This window comes from Echiichthys vipera (genome assembly GCF_963691815.1).
Source record: "Echiichthys vipera genome assembly, chromosome: X".
Lineage (NCBI taxonomy): Eukaryota > Metazoa > Chordata > Actinopteri > Perciformes > Trachinidae > Echiichthys > Echiichthys vipera.
Genome location: NC_139825.1, coordinates 300,870 through 321,585, shown reverse-complemented (window position 1 = coordinate 321,585; position 20,716 = coordinate 300,870). Strand labels below are relative to the sequence as shown.

Here is a 20,716-nt window from a genome sequence, read left to right as displayed (position 1 = left end):
CTAAAGCTAGCGTTAAAACCTGACACATTAACCGTAGCCTAATGTCGCATGAGCTTTCTAAAACAGAAAGTATCGTTACGTCATGTCATGTCAATGTCATTATGGGATGCCCTGAGATGTCTCTTATGATCAGTGGTGTTTTTTCCTGTGATTTTGTGGCTGCATTTCTTTCTTTTTACACAACACATGCCGTTTTCTTTTCCACGTCTGTGTAATGAAAGTGTTTCTTCTTTTCCTCCCAAAAATGACCACCGGCTGGTGCCACACTTTGTTCTCATGTTTCTTTAGTTGTCGCTAATCCTAAATCTAACGAAACGCTAACCCACAGCAGCAGCAGCTTTAGAATCCAAATAATGCGCGTGTGGGGATTGAGGAAGTGACGTCGCCCAGACGCGAGACTGGGAGAGAAACTTCATAATAATAATAATAAAAACGTGACTAAACTCGTTTTCGTCAACGAAAATGAAGAGACATTTCGTCTCATTTTTATTCGTCAACGAAATTGCATTATATATTTAGTCTTAGTCATCGTCACATGCCCACCATTTTCGTTTTGTCTTGTCTAGTTTTCGTCACGTCATAGAGGTTCGTTGACGAAGATATTTCGTCATCATTTTCGTTGACGAAAGCAACACTAGTGGCTTCTAGGGCACCCTGCAGTGACTCCATGGCCTCAGGAGACCATTTCCTCACAGTTTTTACTGTCACTGTTTGCTGCTGAACCACAGGCTTGTATGATGGGGAGAGCAGGATGAGGTTGTGGTCTGACCTTCCCAGGGGAGGGAGGGCAGTGGAGCTGTATGCCTCTTTTACATTTGCATACAGCAGATCTATGGTTTTATTGTCCCTTGTTGTGCATTTGACAAACTGGTGAAACGTTGGGAGAGTGGATGAGAGAGAGACGTGGTTGAAGTCACCTGTGATGATGACGATTGCTCCGGGATGTTTGTCTGTAGTCCCGTGGTTGCAGCGCTGATGACGTCACACGCTGTGTCGGCATTTCCAGACGGCAGAATGTAAACAGTAATGGCGATGCCGCTGGTAAACTCCCATGGCAGATTATATGGATGCAGTCCGATGGCGATAAGCTCGATGTCCGGGCTGCAGAACCGGTCTTTCACAGAGATGTGCCCCAGGTGACACCACCTGTTGTTGACGAGCACGGCGAGTCCTCCTCCTTTCTTCTTGCCGCTCGTGGTGGTGTCTCTGTCGGCTCAGACCGTGTGGAAGCCGGGGATGGTGGCGTTTGCAGTAATAACTGCTGGGATGCAGGGTTTAAACTTCCTCCTCCATTTAGCTCCTGCTCTGCGACCTTGCCGTCTCCTCTTTAGCTCCTTCGATACTGTAGGTCTGTCCCCAACGAAGGGGGTCTGGGGCCCCAAGGCGATCAGCTGGTCGCAGGCACGGCTTTCAGTCACCAGCAGAGACCAAAGCATGAAAAAACTAACTAAGAGATATCCAAAGCGTTGGATAAACATCTTGATGGTTGTATCCCCAGCGCAGGGTACGGATAATAAATAAAGAAATATGCTATATATATATTACTGGCGGACTTAAACTGGCTCTAATTAGCCTGTCAACAGAACTCGGATCACAATATAACTGTCAACAATGTTTAAACCAAGAGTTGCATTAAAAGGCCAACCTTACTTTGCCGTTGATATTACAGTCGCCCTGGCGTCTTACAGTACCGATGCAGGTTCGTATCTCCGCGTCCCGGTGTTTGACGGACCTGGGCTCGGGTCTGTAGACTGGGTTAGCTGCACTGTTAGATCGGAGGGGCTCGTCTGCTCCCGTCCCGGCTTGGATTCAGCTCTTCAGGTGGCTTGCCTCTGGAGGTTGTTTGTGGGTTGACAAAAAGGTTCTGATCGGTTCTGTGGGGCTGGAGTCGCGAGTTCGATGCAATTTGCCGGCCGGACAAAAAGGCAAAGACAGCACGAGGGGTTTTACTATACTTATAAAAGACAAAAACGTGTCGTAGAAAACTTAGAAAGCCACGCGATAATGTCAACAAAACCAAAGACATGGTGGTGACCTTCTCCAACAAGCAGAGGGAACTGGCTGCATCAGCAAACACCGTGATCCACGGGAAGCCTGTTGAAGCAGTTGAGGAGTACAGGTACCTGGGCACCATCTTCGACAGCCTGCTGAAATTCTCCTCCAACACAGAGGAGATTCTCAGGAAATGTCAGCAGCGGAAATACCTCCTTAGGAAGCTCAATTCCTTTGGAGTCAGCAAGAACATCCTCCTGACCTTTTACTACTCCTTCATCGAGAGCATCATCACGTTCTCCATCACATGCTGGTTCTACTCCACCAGCCTCCAGAACAGAAACCGCCTGCAGAGCGTCGCCACGGTCTGTTCTAAGATCATTGGACTTCCTGTTAGAACTCTGTCGACCATCCACGAGCAGCAGACACTCAGGTTAGCTGGTCAGATCATGCAGGACCCCTCTCACGCTCTCTTCTCAGCGTTTGAGTGGCTCCCCTCAGGACGCCGTCTTCGCTGTCCCTGCTGCAGGACACAGAGGAGAAGAGCAACCTTCATCCCCAGGGCTGTCCAGCTCCTCAACTCCTGACCCCTCTGACCATCCCCCTCCCCACTCCTGACACCCTCCCCTGGACACTTCACACCCCCCCCCCCCCACTCCAGACACCCTCCCTGGACACCGCACCCCCCCCTCTCCCCCCCGGACACCCCTCCCTTCACCCTTACTCCTCCCCTCTCCAGACATCCTCCCTGGACACCATCACCATCACCCCCCCTCCCCACCCCTGACACCTTCCCTGGACACCTTCACCCCCTGGACACCCCCCCCCCCCGGACACTCACCGGACACGTGGCTATCTACCTCCACTCCTGTCCTCAAAGCTGTGAACTACTGGTTGATTCACAATTCCACTTATTCTGTTCACTCTGTTTATAATGATACTGGACTGTTGCACTACGCCACTTATTTACTCTGTTTATAATGTTACTCCGGTCTGTTGCACTACTCCACTTATTTATTCTGTTATTATGTTCACACTTATTCTGTTACTCTGTTCTTACTGGTCCACTTGATTGATTCTGTTAGTTATGTTAATTTATGGTATTAATGCACTGCTCCACTTTATTGTGTCTATCAGGTCTTATATTGTATCCATGACAGCACTATGGTCACTTTATTTTTCAGTATTCATCTGTTACACAGAGCCAGCATATACTCAGACTGCTGTTTTCCTGCCATGCACCACCATCACTTTATTATTCACTTTATTATTAAGCTTATAGTTATATATTATATTTATACTCTATTACTGCACTATAGTTCTGTTACGTCTGCTCATTACACACATGTATCATGTCTGACCTCATCTGGATCTGATCACTGTCCACTTATATCTTTTCTGCACTACAGTTCTGTTCATACCTGTTTCAACAGTCTACTGCATGTTTACATTGTTTACACCATAAACACCCGTTCACATGTCTGCTTACATCATATACACACATGTCTTTCTACATCTCACGCCGACGATGTTCTCTGTATCTAACCTGTACTAACACACTAACATCCTGACACTTATCCTACCTGTACTAACACACTAACATCCTGACACTTACTCTTCTTTTACACTTTAGTCTTGTGTTAGGTTAAAATGTTTTTTGTATAATTGCACTGTCGTGATTTGCTGCTCTGTGTGCCTTGAATTGCCCCCCGGGGACAAATAAAGTTTTTTGAATTGAATTGAATTGAATTGAATAAAAAAAGATTAATAAACGAAAATACTTTAGTAAGAAACAAAATATAAAATAACGTCTCTTGCTAACTTTGGGGTTAACAAAGTTGAACAAAAGAACAAAAGAAACGAACCGCAAGAAGCACAGAAGAGGGGGAGAAGAGGTGCAGTAAGAAAAGAGTTGTCAAACTAGCATAGATACAGGCTGTACAACATACATACTACGACATACTACGCTGGCGCTGTAGGAGATGGCTGCCTCTCCAGTAGCTCTCTGGTTTTTAGTTCTTTTACCCTATTTTGACCTCTTTCTTTATACTTTTGTACTCTTCTTGTGAAGAGAATGTGTGTTTTATATATATCCTATGGATATTTCTAACTTTAAAATGGTACCAAAAGCCAGTTTTCTCAATTACTCAAGAGAGGAACTGCTGGCTCTACGCACAAAGGGACGAGCGGGTATACGACACCCCATCCCGGCAGAGCTGAGGAGGAGACCCAGGGGCTGCAAGGCAGGGGGGAAGCTAAAAGCCAAGCAAGGGGAGAATCGAAGGCGCTACAAGCCATCGATTCCCTCCGTTATTATGGGGAATGTGAACTCGCTGCCAAACAAGATCAACGAGCTGATCCAGTGAAACTACCATGAGAGCAGCTTGTTCATCTTTATGGAGACATGGCTAAACCACCTCGTACTGGATGCTAACGTGGACCTGCCAGGATTCATTGGCATGAGAGCCGACAGCGACACAGAAGCGAGCAGAAAAAGCAAAGGTGGGGGACTCATTAAGTATGGGAACAACCGCTGGTTGAACCCAGGACATATCTCTGTAAAGAAAGTCTGATGTTGCTGGGACCTCAAGCTGCTAGCTGTTAGCCTACGGCCATATTATCTGCTGAGGGAGTTTGGTCACGTGATCACCATCTATGTTTAGATGTTTTGTCTACATCCCTCCCAGAGCAGACACAGCCGACTCCCTGTGACAAGATACACTGTAAGGCTGCAGACACAGCACCCTGAGGCATTTATGATCATCTCTGGAGACTTTAATCATGCAACTTTCGACTCTACTTTGGCTGTTTTTCACCAGGTTGTAGACTGTCCCACCAGATGCAACAGGACAATTGATCTCCTGTCTGCTAATGTAAGGGATGCATACAGTGCAACTCCACTCCCCCCACTGGGGAAGTCTGATCACAACCTGGTTCACCTACAGCCACTGTATACCCCCTGGTCCAAAAAACAGCCGGTGACTCGCACCATTAAAAGGTGGTCCTCTGAGATGGAAAGTGCCCTGAGACTGTTACAACACCACAGTCTGGGATGTGCTGATCGACCTGCAAGGTGAGGACATAGAGGGGATGATACATTGTCTGACGGAGTACCTGACGTGGTCTCCCCTGTCAAGACTGTCGCCTGTTACCCTAAAAACAAGCCAATCGTAATGCGGGAAGTTAAGGCTGTCCTTAACTGTCCTTTAAATTAAATTTCTTTTAAAAGTACAGCTGCATACTACATCAAAGCGTCTCCTTTCAAGTGAGAAAAAAAAAAAAGAAAAACCCAACATAAATCCCACTATCCCTCCCAAGAACATATGTCAGATGTAGTCACAGTAAAAAAACTAGGTAATTAACTAACATATAACATAAGTAAATAATTAAGGTACAATGAGACATTAAGCATTTTGAGGCCCTTATCCGACCATATGTGAAACATAGGACTGGTGCAGGAATGGTATTGGTGCCGAACAGATAAGGTGAGACCTTAAGGGCAATTATGGGGAGCTGTGAGCAAATTGTAGAGTGCAAAGAGCAGAAAGCACATGTTATCTCAGTATGAGCCCAGGGTGGGCAGACATCTGCAGCTTCACCGCAGAGCCAAAATAAAGTTTATTAATGTTACAGGCCCAGAAGTAGGGGGGGAAATTAGGTAGCGCTAGTCCTCTTTCAGGTTTAGGGAGCGGGAGAATAGTTTTTTTTTTTTTATACAGTCTGGTTTATTTTGCCAAATAAAAGCGTTGAATTGGTGGTGTAGTTTAGCAAAAAAAACGATTTATTAAGACAAATTGGGAGGTGCTGAAAAAGATACAGAAACATCAGTAGAATGACCCTCTTAATAAGATTAACCCGACCTGCAAGGGACAGGGTGAGGGCCGCCCATCTAGACAAGAGTTATAGCGGCTGGAAGTTCTTTTGAAAAAGGTCTCTGAAGGAGCAGGTCATAAATCACCGCCAAATTTGTGAACCCCTTATCGGCTGTTTTAAAGGGAAATATGGATTGTGGGAGTGATCTCACCAAGTTGTTAACAAAAAATAACATTTCTGAATATTCAATTCATACCCCGATAGGTGCCCAAAGTAACGGACAATTTAGAGTCATCAATGAACCTAACACCTGCATGTCTTTGGACTGTGGGAGGAAGCCGGAGAACACGGAGAGAACCCACAAGGAGAACATGCAAACTCCACACGGAAGGGCCCCAGCCGGGATGCGAACCAGGAACCCCCTCGCTGTGAGGCGACAGTGCTAACCACCAGACGACTGTGTCGCTTAACACAAAACCTGACAGTCAAATCTTTGTTTTGAACGGCCAGATATTGAAAAAATATTGAATTTGGGTACAGCCACAGTTTATTTACAGTATATTATAATAACAAACACAAGCATGCTGACGCACCAAGTTGCTGTTGGTGTTGTTGCTGTCTTCCTCAGGCATGGGCAAGTACACAGCCAAGGCGACACAGTTGGCGAATATGGCCAGTAGGATTATGATTTCAAAAGGTCTGAAAGTGATTTATAGGAAGCTTTCATCAACCATAGTAGTTTACATATAGATGTCCTCGCAAATAAAAATAGCACACACCTTAACACACACTGAGACATAAACCTACAGCTGTTCTACAAATAGAACACATCATATACAACACACACAGTAAATAACGATCTCTTAAGTAAATATGGTCTGTGGTAGCAAAAATCACATCAAAGCTTGTCTTATATGTTAGAGCTAGAGACACTTTACTAGAGCAGGATACTTCCACTCCACAATACTGATGCACGCCTTGCGGAAAGGATTCCTCAGTGTCAAGAAGAGGAGAGAACGTGCAGGCCTCGGGTTGCCTCCTGTAGCCATCAGCTTCTTCAGCTTCTCCTTTTGTTTTCTCTTCAGAGTTTCCTCATCCATGATGTAGGATGACAATGGGGGACTGCCTCTGTCTGCCATTGTGGCTTCAGGAGAGTATTTGTCTTCAAAGTTCACTTTGAATTGGAGGTGGTATTCCAAAACGTCTGTTGAAGATTTTTTTTCAAAATGCAGTAACCGTGTTGACTTGGTCTGTCGACTCGTTCATAACCCTTCTCAACTTTTCTAAATTGTCTCTGTCACACTGTCTCTCTCTGATGGTTTGACTGAGCTCCCTCTCTTTCTCTGTCTCTATCTGTGGAATGACAGCTGTCCCCTTACCTTGTAAGGGATTGGTTTACTGAGCAGCTGTTTGGTCAAGAGAATAAATATAGACAATCGGCATGGCTGTTGTAGCATGGGGGTGACAAAAGGGGTCATCTGCACAGATATAGTATAGCATATATTTTTGAAGTGAGTGTGTCCCAAACAAAGGTGTAGGAGTTCAGGGAATGAAAATTTGACATCAATTAATTAAACGGGGTAACAAGGTAAACCTACTGCAACAAACGAAACTCTGCTGTGCCACAAAATACATTTCCCCCATCTGGGTGGTGGGGCTCTGAATTGACTCTCCAACATACCACAGCAATCCGGAAAATGCATAAGAATGGTCCTTGAACTTGGCTCAGAGTCCTCAAAAGAGGAGGAGCAGACACTCCCCTCTGCTTCCTCATACAAACAGCAATCCCAACAGTGCATCTTCTCTGTTGTGGCATTGTCAGTTGTGAGCCTTGCCATCCCTTTCCGCTTTCCACTCTGTATTAAAAGGTATTTTTTATTTTTATTTTTTTTAATCGTCCTCCTCGTCCTCTTTTTGTTCTGTTGCAGCCAGCGGCCTCTTCACGCCAGCGATATTCAGTCACATTTTGTTTTTCGGTGTATCAGTTTCGAGAAATTCAGCCGCAAAGTTCACATATTTGCTTAGTAAAATGAGCTTGTTTCCTTTTTTAAAAATATCTGTTTTGTTTATTTGTTAAAAATATAATTGATGCTGAACAAATTAAGAGATTTACAATTTATTTATAACAGCAACCCTCTAAATAGCATGGCCAGTTTCAAACAAAAGTCCTTTAGCTAGAATTGTCTTCTGGAAGAGCCAATAACTGGACCAGCCGAGCCACTGGTCTCAGGTAAGTCTTCTTGCCAACGGTGACCTCAGCTGTTCTGATCCATCCATCATCACTCGCATTCAACTTGACCACCTTTCCAATTTGCCAGTGAGCATGTGGAAGCTGAGGATAAACAATCATCACAACTGTGTCCATGGGAAGATGATTAAAATATGAAAATCGGTAGGGCTATAAAACACCTCCAGATGCAAAAAAAAGCCTCATTGAGCGGTATGCTTAAGTCAACAGGAAGTCGGCCATTTTGAATTATATGGCCATTTGCACGTGTCGTACTTTAACAAACTCCTTCTAGGGATTTAACACGATTGACTTAAAAATCAGCCAGTATCATCTAAAGACAAGTCTGATCAAAAGATACTCCGCACTTCTATTTTTGCTTTGTGTCGCCGTAGCTTGGCGTAAATGTTAGGCCTTTTGCCATAGTTAAGAAACAGGAAGTAGCTGTAATTTCAGCATACATTGTCCAATCTACACCAATTTTCTCATGCATGACAAGAGTCATGGCTTGAACACACCTACACCTCAATATGGACTCACAGTCATAGCGCCCTCTTCTGACAACAGGAAGTCACATATTTTTACATGTCTTTATACTTTAACAAACTCCTCCTAGAGATTTAACACGATGGACTCCAAATTGAGATCAGAACCATATTGAAAACTTCAGATTTACTACAGGTCATCTAGAGACTGAGCTGAGCTTAAGTTTTGCTCTGCAGGTCTGTAGGTCAGAGGGCATGGCTGCTACGGCTCAACAAACTTTTGTTGCTCACCATCTAGATACGAGTGTGTCTCACGCCCACATACTTGATCCAATCAACTTCAAACTTGCGGGGAATGGTGATGGATCCGCCCTGATTCGCCCGATGTATTAATCTACCACTTTTCTCATAGCGCCCCCCAGTGGTAACAGGAAGTAAACTAAATATGTATATAGTGAACTCGTATCATCATGAAAATTAAGATACAGGCTAAGGACATGTACCTCAACACCTCTATATATCTCGCTCTTGCCCCCCCCTTGTGGAAACAAGAAGTGCCATATTTTACATTGTCTCAGTTTGATTCGCTCCAAACTTTAAATGTGTGATGAGGGTCCGCCCTTGACCACACCAGAACACATGTGGTGATGTGGATAAAGGAGGCTTTATCATTGAAAAATTGTGTGTGCAACAAGAACAGTGGATAACAGAAAATAGAGGTTGATAAGATCACATCCTGCCTAGTGAATAACAAGACTATATATGGGCATGTTTGATGACATTCTGGACACACAAAGACACTGGGAGAGCCAGTGAAGTGATGGCCAGTAATGAGTGTATATATGAAACCATAGGCCGTGTAAACTTTGTTAACGTACGAACATCAGTACAACTGAGAGATTGGAAAAGACATTTTGGGATTTGTGTGACAAAGGTGTAGTGATACTGTCTGTCAATTTGTGTTAATAAAATTCCCCCTTGATGGCTGAGACGGTCTTTGCTGATTCATTTGTAAATCTTTCTATTTTTATAATACATCTTTCTGCAATATTGACTGCCCCCTGGTGGATGAACCATCAACTTATCATATCTCCTTCATGCTTTATTCGATTCGCTCCAAAATTGACGTGTGTTAATTGGGACCGCCCTGGCTTCTGTTGGGTTTCATGCACTAGCCTATTAGTATAGACAACAAAACAAAACAGATCATGTTATTTTTTAACTTTGATTGTTAGCTACCTCCATTAACTTACTCACCTTACCTCTGCATGTCTAAACAGTCTTTGTTATGCCTGTTATATGATCTCCCTAGTTACTTTTGTGTACATGCTGATTTATTATCTAAACTTATTTCATACGATATCTTAATGCGTACTAGATTGTTGAACCTTTGGCATTAGAATTGACTTTTTATTTACTCATTTTCCACTCATTGTTAAAGGCCCAAATTCACATTATTCTGTTTTACTGTTCTCATTCTCTCTCCCCTCGCACAGTGATCTGTCCTGTGCGAATCAGGAAGTAGCATGGTTAACAATACCAATTCTTTCTCATTTACCCCCCCCCCCTCAACTGCTAATTGCTTCATTCATTTGTTGACTCTGGTGATGCTAATGATGTCAAAAAGTCATTTACTGTCATTACATATGTTCTTTAATAACTGTAGGTGTAGGTAAACTGCGTACATCTTTACATGTAAACAAATAGGTATCCTGGATTTCATAAATGCTAAAACAATAAGACACAAATTTATATTAAATTTCACTTTACTTACAACCTGCAAACTTGAATGAGTTAATATTTTTATTGCATCTGTCTGTGACACTGGTGATATTGGAGTATTACAGGGACTATTTATGTCAACCAATATTACTGGTTCAAAATATTAAACTCCCTTAGCAGCTTTTATTCAAGATTCAAGATTCAAGAAGCTGTATTTATCCCGAGGGAAATTATTGAAAATATCAATTATCAATTTTAAGTGTGGTTTTGTAGCTTTTAGGATTTTGATAAATTTGTATAACTTATCCTGCTTCATAACCTTTAGACTACTGAATCTGTTACGTTCTCAAACCAATACACTTATGCACATTCTGATTACCTTTCTATTTAAACATTCTGTTCCTAAACTGTTAACATAAACATTTTATTATTTTTTATTTTATATTTAATCAATCTTTGAATTTGAAATTACACACCCACCCACTGATACACTGGCCTATTCGTCTATGTTGGGTGGCTGATCCCCAAACCCCCCTTCATCCTTTCGGGATCCAGTCACTGGATTTCTCGACCATCTGGCGATTCTGTCACGGTGTCTCACCTCCCCACTCCTGCTGTGAGGATGACTGGGGAACTTTTTCTCATGTTTTATCAGTCACTTCTCTAAGCGGAAGTTGAGCAAGTTTAATTTGAATATCTCTGTCTTGCTCTTTCATCCTCTGCTAGTCAGTGCATCTATCTGGGGTGTGAATTGCATGTCCTATTAACTGTCACTGTTTTCCCCCCTCACAGGGCGCTTGCTAATCTAGGCATTTCCTTTTCCATGTATTTTTATTTGTTAGAATTATCTTTGTTTTCCCTGTTATTAATGCCTTCATCTCGCCTAGTTTTAATGTTTCTAGTTCTTTCTCCCTTTTTTCGCTGTTGTTTATTACTCTTATACTTTGATTTGTATTCTTTAGTAGGAAGCTTCATGTCCACACACAGTCTCACACTGACGGTCCTTTCTTTTGGCCAGGCTAAATCTAAACGTTTTGTTAGGTTTTCCATTTCTCAGGTAGTTCCTTAATCTCCTTCTTGTTGTGGGATGTTTAATTCCCAGAATGGTTGCCGGTGTCACATTCATTTTTACCTTATGTGTCTTTCTTTTAATTATGACTTATTTTATCTTTTTTTCATTTTTTTTTTCATTAACACACAGGCAGTTTTTTTCAAATAGTTAAAAATACTAATGTGTCAGCTATTCCTCAATAGAATCCCTTACTTGTGTCTGTCCCTTGTTCTGGGTTTTTCTTAAATTTATAAGTCTGATGAGTAAGATCAAAGGCTAGAATATAGTTTAAATTGACTTCACTATTTATTTCAATTGTTGGCTCAAATATACTTTACCTAACTTCCCTAATTGTTTTTATTTCAGTGAATTATTGTTTTTATTTTGTTACTATTGTTCATGTTAAATGTTGCTTTTTAGTTAAGCTATTAACATATACTTTCTCCCATTTTCACGTAATTACTTACTTTGCCTTGCTGCACTTCCTGGTCACACTGTCTGTGGCTTTTAGCTCTGCCCCGCTGTTAAGCAGGCTCTCACTTCCTTTAGTCTGCAGATTTGTTTTGAACTGCCACGGATAACATCTTTCCTTTTATATTGTAAGAACAGGCTGCCGTGAACCCTGTTCTATCGGCCTGACGTCTCACTAACCCAGAATGAGACTTCAGAATGGCTATCACACTTACTTCACCTCTCACAGTGAATAAAAATCAGAGCGTACTATATATCAAGCTTCAAAGCAACTTTACACACGGATTATGTACAGAGGCATCATGCAATTTTCTTAGCAATTCTGAATTCATCACAACTCAATTCACTCCACAGACATTTTCACTCTCTCAGTAGGTGCGGTCCTGCTCGCTCAAACACACATACATGCATGTACGCGCCCACGCAAAAACACAAGCCCCCACTCTCTCTCACTGTCCTGCTCTGGTTTCTTTTCCTTTTTTTTCACTCGTACACAGAACTACACAGCAGTGGGTTAGTTAGTTATTCAAGTTCACAGTTTGTACACTATCCACTACAGCAGTTAATAAATCTATATCACTTCGGTCAGTCCATCAGTCTTTTTACATGGATTTTTAACTTACGTCTACAGTTACTTTTTTTTATAAGTATACTTATCTCTGACTTTTCACTTTACACTAACGTCTACATTAGTGTAAAGGAAATCAGCCATTTTGGTTTTAATTTTCCTGATCAAAACCTCTCCGAGAACCATCACCTTTGTTGTTTGTGTGTAACCTGAGGGCTATGTTTTCTGGAGCCTAGTGCTCCTGGTAGGGTCTCCCGTGGAAGAGTGGTCTCAGGTGACGGAGGGCTTGCCGGCGAGTGCCTGGTGGCCAGGTTTGCCACGACACCCGGCCGGGCACAGCCCGTAAAAGTGACGGGGCTCCTCCTCCCTCTTCATCCTGTGGGCCCACCACTTGCAGGAGGAACCGCTGGGGTCGGGTGCACTGCTGCATGGGTGACAGTGAAGGTGAGGGGCCTCGACGGACCAGACACAGGCAGCAGAGGCTGGCTCTGAGGACGTGGAATGTCCTCTCTCTGTTGGGGAAGGAGCCTGAGTTTGTGCTCGAGGTGGAGCGCTACCAGTTAGATCTGGTGGGGCATACCTCCATACACAGTCTCGGTTCTGGAACCGTACTCCTCGATAGGGGTTGGACCCTATTCTTCTCTAGAGTTGCCCAGGGTGTGAGGCGGGTGTATGGATACTCCCAAACCTCCGGCTGAGCGCTGCAGTGCAAAATTTGAGCAGTCGTCTGTTATTAGACTTCTGTGCTAGTCACGGATTGTCTATAACTAACACCATGTTCGAACATAAGGATGCTCATAAGTGTACGTGGTACCAGAGAACCCTAGGCCAAAGGTCGATGATCGATTTTGTGATCGTATCATCTGATCTGAGGCCGTATCTTTTGGAAACTCGAGTGCAGAGAGGGGCAGAGCTGTCAACTGATCACTATCTGGTTGGGTCAGAGAATGGGGGAAGATTCTGGACGGACCAGGTGAGCCCAAACGAGTAGTGCGGGTGAACTGGGAACGTCTGGAGGAGGCCCCTGTCCGATAACTCACATTTCTGGCAGAGCTTTTCTGGCATCCCTGTGGAGGTTGGGAGCATTGAATTGGAGTGGGCAATGTTCAAAGTTTCCATTGCTGAAGCTGCAGCGGTGAGCTGTGGCCTCAAGGTCTTAGGTGCCTCAAGGGGCGGTAACCCTTGAACAACGTCTTGGACACCGGTGTTTAGGGAAGCTGTCTGACTGAAGAAGGAGGTCTTCCGGGATATGTCATCCTAGAAGACTCCGGAGGCAGTTGCAAGGTACCAACGGGGCACAAGGGCTGAAGCCTCTACTGTGTCAGAGGCAATGCAGCGGGTGTGGGAGAAGTTTGGAGTAGTCATGGAGAAGGACTTGCGGGTGGCACCAAGTTCTTGTGGAAAACCATACGACACCTCAGGAGGGGGAAACAGGCAACCGTACAAGCTGTTTACAGTAAGGACGGGACGCTGGTGACCTCAGCTGATGAGATAATCAGGCTGTGGAAGGAGCACTTTGAGGAACTCCTTAATCCGACTAACACGCCCTCTTTTGTAGAGGCAGAGCTGGAGGCTGATAGGGAATCATTGTCAATATCTCTGGCGGAACTCACTGAGGTAGTCAAACAACGCCATAGTGGCAAAGTCCCATGGATTGATGAGATTGGTCCAGAAATGCTAAAAGCTTTGTATTTGGAGGGGCTGTCTTGGTTGACATGTCTCCTCAACATTGTGTGGAAGTCCCAAAGCCCAGGGCGCGGTGCGGAAGGACAGTGTGAGTGCGCCCTAAGTCGGATTCGTTCCTGGTGGGGGTTGGCCCTCCGCCAGGGTTGCGCTTTGTCACCAGTCCTGATTTTCATGGTCAGGATATCAAGGCATAGTCGTGGTGGGGAGGGGTTGCAGTTCGGTGGGCTGAGGATCTGGATGTGGTCCACGATGTGGTCCTGTTGGCATCGTCGGTCAGTGACCTTCATCACTCACTGAATCGGTTCGCAGCTGAGTGTGAAACGGCTGAGATGAGGATCAGTACCTCTAAATTTGAGGCCATGGCTCTCAGCAGGAAACCGGTGGATTGCTTACTCCAGGTAGGGAATGAGTCCTTACCCCAAGTGAAGAAGTTCAAGTTCCTCCGGATCTTCCGTTCAGTTTGGCCGGAGAATCGGAGCAGCGGGGGCGGTGTTGCAGTCGCTCTACCGCACCGATGTGACGAAAAGATCTACCGGTCAATCTTCGCTCCTACCCCAACCTATAGTCATTAAAGCTGGGTCATGACCAAAAGAAAGAGGTCGCAGGTACAAGTGGCCGAAATAGCTTTTCTCAGGAGGGTGGCTGGAGTCTCCCTTAGAGATAGGGTGAGAAGCTCAGCCATCCGTGAGGGACTCGGAGTAGAGCAGCTGCTCCTTTGGATTCAAATTCTACAGGAGGCTTCCTGGAGTCAGCAGAGTCGTTGGCAGTTTAGTGCACCAGCAGGCATTTATTAGCAGAAGGACATCGGATGAAACAGATATCTGGAGAAATGTTCTATTCTCTATCTAGAGTAACTGTGTGCAACACAGTACCCGGGATCAGAGGCAAGACGTTCTGATATCTATTCTAACTACTCCAGCATTTATGCTTGTTACAAAGGCGTGGTTATGTGTCCACTTGTGCGTGCATATGTGTATTTCAGAAGCAGCTGTCCCGATTCCTCCATCTTCCACCCCCGCCCTTCGGGGTATCATCTGTTCCGCATGACTCGTCTTCTTTATCTGTGAAGGAAGCACATACTCTCATCCTCCCTGTCCTCTGCCTCCTTATATGGTTGTTCCTGTCTCCTTATATGGTTGTTGTTTGCGAACGGCAATTCTCTAATCTCAACTAGTTGCAAGGTGCGTTTGTGCAAGCTGGCTATTTCATTGTCTTTGTGACCTTGACTGACTGCCAAAGTTTGTGTGCTTTGCAGAAAGCAGAAAAGCTTGAGCCTGGACTAATAATCACACTATCACACTTTTAAATGATCATACCTAATAATCACACTCTCATTAATCATTACTAATACACACGCTAACACATGATTATGATACTTCACTCATTGATTATTAATTCTTCAATTCCCCCTGTTGATCACTCACCAGAGTGATCATTCCTCCAAGACCACAAAATCCTGGGTGTCTAAAGGGATGCCACGGGCGTGGCCTGCCAAGTTCCATAACTCTAACAATTATCTGACCATGCCCATATGAGATAAATTACCACTAAAATAATGAATATTACAATAAACACACTAAGTGTCCACACACACCGTTTGTTTTTGTGCTCCTTTTTTTACCCTATTTATCCACTCTATATACTGTGGTGTTTTTACTAATGGTGTATGTGGGTCAATCATAGATTATATGTATTTACAGAAGTCCCTTAACCCTGTTGGGTTAGATCTGTTCTGACTTGATCTAAGGACCTTTTGTGCTCCTCCCCCTGTCTACACCTTGAAAGGTGAATCCACATGTCACTGCCCTGCACTTTTACTGCTGTGGAGGTTCTCTCCACCACCTTGTGGGGTCCTGTCCACCTAGGGTGTGTCCACTTTCTTTTCAATATCTTTACATATACCCAAGGTTCTCCTAGCAGAGTCAGTGGGGCTTGGCTTCCTGCCAATGTCTTCACCCAGTCCTGAAGCTGAGTCACGTAGGACCGTGCTAGTCCGGGTGTGGCCCCTGGCTGCAGCGATTCCTGTTGTCTTGGTCCGGGGATAGTGCGACCTGTAAGTAACTCATAAGGGGTAAATTTATTTTCTCTGGCACTACACTCTAGACCTCATAGAGTGTAGTGCCATAGGCAAGCAGTCTAACCATGATAGATCTGTAGTTGCCATAATTTTTGCTATTTTTTCTTTTAGAGTCCTGTTACATCTTTCTACTCCTCCCTGACCATCTCTCCTCTTATTAGGAGAGATGGTATTCATCCTACTTTGGAGGGTGCCGCTCTCATATCTAAGAACCTGGACGCAGTTGTTAGTTGTCTAAAACCATGACAACCCAGTGTTGGGATCAGGAAGCAGAGTCGCAGTCTTACACACCTCTCTGCGCTGCCCTTATCGCAGGTGCCCAGGAAGCAGAATGGCAGTCTTACACACCTCTCTGCGCTCCCTGTGGAGCATTTTCCAGCTCAGTTTAGTATACAAACACTGTCTGCCCCACGATCATTTAAATTAAACAGATCAAAAATGAACAGAAGAGGAGCTATAAAGAAAAACTTGATACAAATCAACGCAAAATCTGCGACAATGCAACAATATCAGAAAATAAAATGTGGACTTTTAAACATTAGATCTCTGTCATCTAAAGCTGTATTAGTAAACAATCTGATATCAGATAACCATATTGATTTAATCTGTCTGACCGAAACCTGGCTGCGTGCCGAAGAATATGTTAGCCTAAATAAATCCACTCCTCCCAGTCATATTAATACTCATATTCCTCGAGGCAGTGGTCGAGGAGGAGGCGTTGCAGCTATTTATGATTCAGGCCTATTAATAAACCCTAAACCTAAACTAAATTATAATTCATTTGAAAGTCTTGTTCTTAGTCTTTCACATTCAACCTGGAAAACTGTGCAGCCAATTATATTTGTTATAGTGTACCGTGCTCCTGGTCCGTACTCTGAATTTCTGTCTGAATTCTCATAATTTCTGTCAAATTTAGTCCTTAAATCTGACAAAGTAATCATTGTAGGTGAATATTATATACATGTGGACAGCGATAATAATAGTCTCAGTATCGCGTTTATCTCTCTATTAGATTCGATTGGTTTTAGTCAGAGTATACATAAACCTACTCACTGTTTTAATCACACCCTCGACCTTGTTTTGGTTTATTTTGTCGAAATTAATGACTTAATAGTCTTTCCACAGAATCCTATTTTATCAGACCATTTTTTAATAACTTTTGAATTCATATTACAGGACTACTCACCTCTGGGCAAAAGTGTCTACACTAGATGTTTATCTGATAGTGCTATAACTAAATTTAAGGAAGCGATTCCATCTGCATTTACTTTAATGCCTTATCCTAATATTCAATACTCCTGCACTAACGTTAGTTTCTCTGAAATTGATCACCTTGTTGAAAGTGTTGCAGGCTTTCTAAGAACAACACTCGACTCTGTTGCTCCTTTAAAAAAGAAGATAATAAAACAGAGGAAGTTAGCTCCGTGGTATAACTCACAAACCAGTGAATTAAAACAAATATCGCGAAAGTTGGAAAGTAAATGGCGCTCCACTAAACTGGAGGAATCTCACTTAGTTTGGCAAGAAAGTCTTAAAACCTATAGGAAGGACCTCCGTAATGCCAGAGCAGCATATTACTCATCTTTAATAGAGGAGAATAAGAACAATCCTAGATTTCTTTTCAGCACTGTAGCCAGGCTGACAGAGAGCCACAGCTCTATTGAGCCATGTATTCCTATGACCCTCAGTAGTAACGACTTCATGACCTTCTTTAATGACAAAATTATAACTATTAGAGACAAAATCAACTCGCTTGGCACTATTTTTTCATCAAACCCAGAAACCTTACAAACTGTACGACCTGATATATTCTTGGACTGCTTATCTACAGTCGACCTTAACAAATTAACCTCTACTATTTCAGCATCAAAACCTTCTACTTGTCTCCTAGACTCTATTCCAACTAGGTTACTTAAAGAGTGTTACCTTTAATTAGCACTCCTGTATTAGATATGATTAACATGTCTTTATCAGCAGGTTATGTACCACAGTCTTTTAAAGTAGCTGTAATTAAACCTCTTCTTAAAAAGCCCAGTCTTGATCCTGAGGTACTAGCCAACTATAGACCTATATCTAACCTTCCTTTTCTCTCTAAGATCCTCGAGAAATTAGTTGCCAATCAGTTGTGTGACTTTTTACATAATAATGAGTTATTTGAGGATTTCCAGTCAGGATTTAGAGCAAATCATAGCACTGAGACAGTACTGGTGAAAATTACTAACGACCTTCTAATAGCTTCAGACAAAGGACTTGTCTCTGTGCTTGTCTTACTAGATCTTAGTGCTGCCTTCGACACTATTGACCATCACATCCTGCTACAGAGACTGGAGCATCTAATTGGCATTAAAGGAACCGCACTGAGCTGGTTTAAGTCATATTTATCAGATAGATCTCAGTTTGTACATGTTAATGACAAATCCTTCATGCACACTAAAGTTAGTCACGGAGTCCCACAGGGTTCTGTCCTTGGACCGATTCTTTTCACCTTATATATGCTTCCCTTAGGAAATATTATAAGGAAGCACTCCATAAATTTTCATTGTTATGCTGATGATACACAATTATATTTGTCGATCAAACCAGAAGAAACCCATCAGTTAGATAAACTTCAAATGTGCATTAGGGAAATAAAAAGCTGGATGACCTGCAATTTCCTGATGTTAAACTCAGACAAAACTGAAGTTATTGTACTTGGCCCCAAAGGCCTCTGAAACTCAATAGCTAAAAGCATTGTTACTCTGGATGATGTTGTGTTGTCCTCCAGCACCACAGTAAGGAATCTGGGTGTTATTTTTGATCAGGATATGTCCTTCGATTCTCACATAAAACTAACAACAAGGACTGCATATTTTCACCTGCGTAATATTGCAAAAATTAGGAACATTGTGTCTCAGAAAGATGCAGAGAAACTTGTCCATGCATTTGTTACTTCTAGGCTGGACTATTGCAACTCCTTATTATCAGGCTGCTCCAATAAGTCTGTTAAGGGTCTCCAGTTGGTCCAAAATGCTGCAGCTTGTCTACTAACTAAAACAAATAGAAGAGAACATATTTCTCCTGTATTAGCTTCTCTGCACTGGCTACCTGTAAAATCTAGAATAGAATTTAAAATCCTTCTCCTTACGTACAAAGCTCTTATTGGTCAGGCTCCGTCGTATCTTAAAGAGCTCATAGTACCACATCACCCAACTAGAGTTCCTAGAGTCTCCAAAAGTAGAAGTGGAGGCAGAGCCTTCAGCTACCAAGCTCCTCTCCTGTGGAACAAACTCCCAAATGTTATTCGGGAGGCAGACACTGTCCCCTTATTTAAAAGTAAACTTAAAACTTAACTTTTGATAAAGCTTACAGCTAGGGCTTACAATGAGACTTTATTCTGCTTAATTATGCTGCTATAGGCCTAGTCTGCCGGGGGATAATACTTTTGCTGATACTCTGAGCTTCTCTCCTCTCTGTCTGTATCATTCATGTCTCATCAATGCATGTTACTAATTCAGCTTCTTCCCGGGAGCTGTTTGTGCTTTGTCGTCTCACAGGTATCTGCTGATCTTGGCGGTGCCTGCTGCCCTGGTCCTACATGACGCTTCCTGCTGCTATTATCACTGTTACTCATATATACTATCACTAGTTTAATAAACTATAAAATTTGTAGCTGTATCGTAGCTGCTATTGCCACTACTCATCATTGATCATGTTTGCCACCATAATTATTATCATTTTCATATTCTGTCACCTTAGCTGTGCTTGTTTCTACTATTCTGTTGTATTAACTGTCTTAACATATACGTTATATTCACATTACTATAAATATTATTATAGTTACTGTTAGGCTTTGCTTGCATCTCTGGAAGTGTGTCTGTCTGTCTCTCTCTGTCCATCTGTGTGTCTTTTCTCTCTTTCTCTCTCCTTTTCTTCCTCCCCAACCGGTCAAGACAGATGGCCGTCCTCCACAGAGCTGGGTCTGTCTGACGTTCCTGCCTGTTATAGGGAAGGTTTTCGTTGCCACCGTACTCTACAGAGGAATTGTTGGGTCTATGTAAATCATAAATAAGTCATTGAGTGTGGTCTTTACCTACTCTGTAAAGTGTCCTGAGATAACTTTTGTTATGATTCGACACTATAAATAAAATTGAATTGAATTCAATAAACCTGATTCTGATTCTGATTCTGATATTTAAAAAGACCTTGGAATTTGAAATAATTAATGCATATGTGTAAATGTTATAATTGGAAAAGAGAAAAATAATAAATAAATAATAAAAGGGAAATGTTATTCATTTGATTATTGAATACATGGAAATGAGAAAAAAGTAAACCTTATTTAAGCAAATATGAATTTAGATTTTTGCAGATTTTGATTTTTGCTTTGTGAGTATGTGTTTGTATGTTTATATGTATAATATGTTTAAATGTATATAACGTAAGTAAATTATTTCATTTATTTAAGTATAAGTAAATATACTTTTAATCAAATATATGTTTAATCATAAGTAAATATGTTGTGTTTAAACAGTTAGAACTGTGATGTTAGGGTGGGCTAATAAAAGCAAGTTGCTTCAGCCCAATCCTTTTTTTGGTTGAAATTGTCAAAATATTATGTCATTTTATTTAACATCTGATGTATAAC

At 42.6% G+C, this 20,716-nt stretch overlaps 1 protein-coding gene across 1 annotated transcript in view; it reads right to left on the bottom strand.

The window, feature by feature from the left end:
* LOC310965473 (dihydropyridine-sensitive L-type skeletal muscle calcium channel subunit alpha-1-like) overlaps positions 1-7,098 on the bottom strand; it is a 293,992-nt gene extending 286,894 nt beyond the window's left edge. The window contains exons 1-2 of the mRNA XM_083939088.1: positions 6,757-7,098; positions 6,399-6,504 (exon numbers count right to left, since the gene is read on the bottom strand). Coding sequence (XP_083795214.1) covers positions 6,399-6,504; positions 6,757-6,944 — 294 coding nt within the window. The 5' untranslated portion in view covers positions 6,945-7,098. The remainder of the gene's footprint in view (positions 1-6,398; positions 6,505-6,756) is intronic.
* Positions 7,099-20,716: the final 13,618 nt, after the last annotated feature.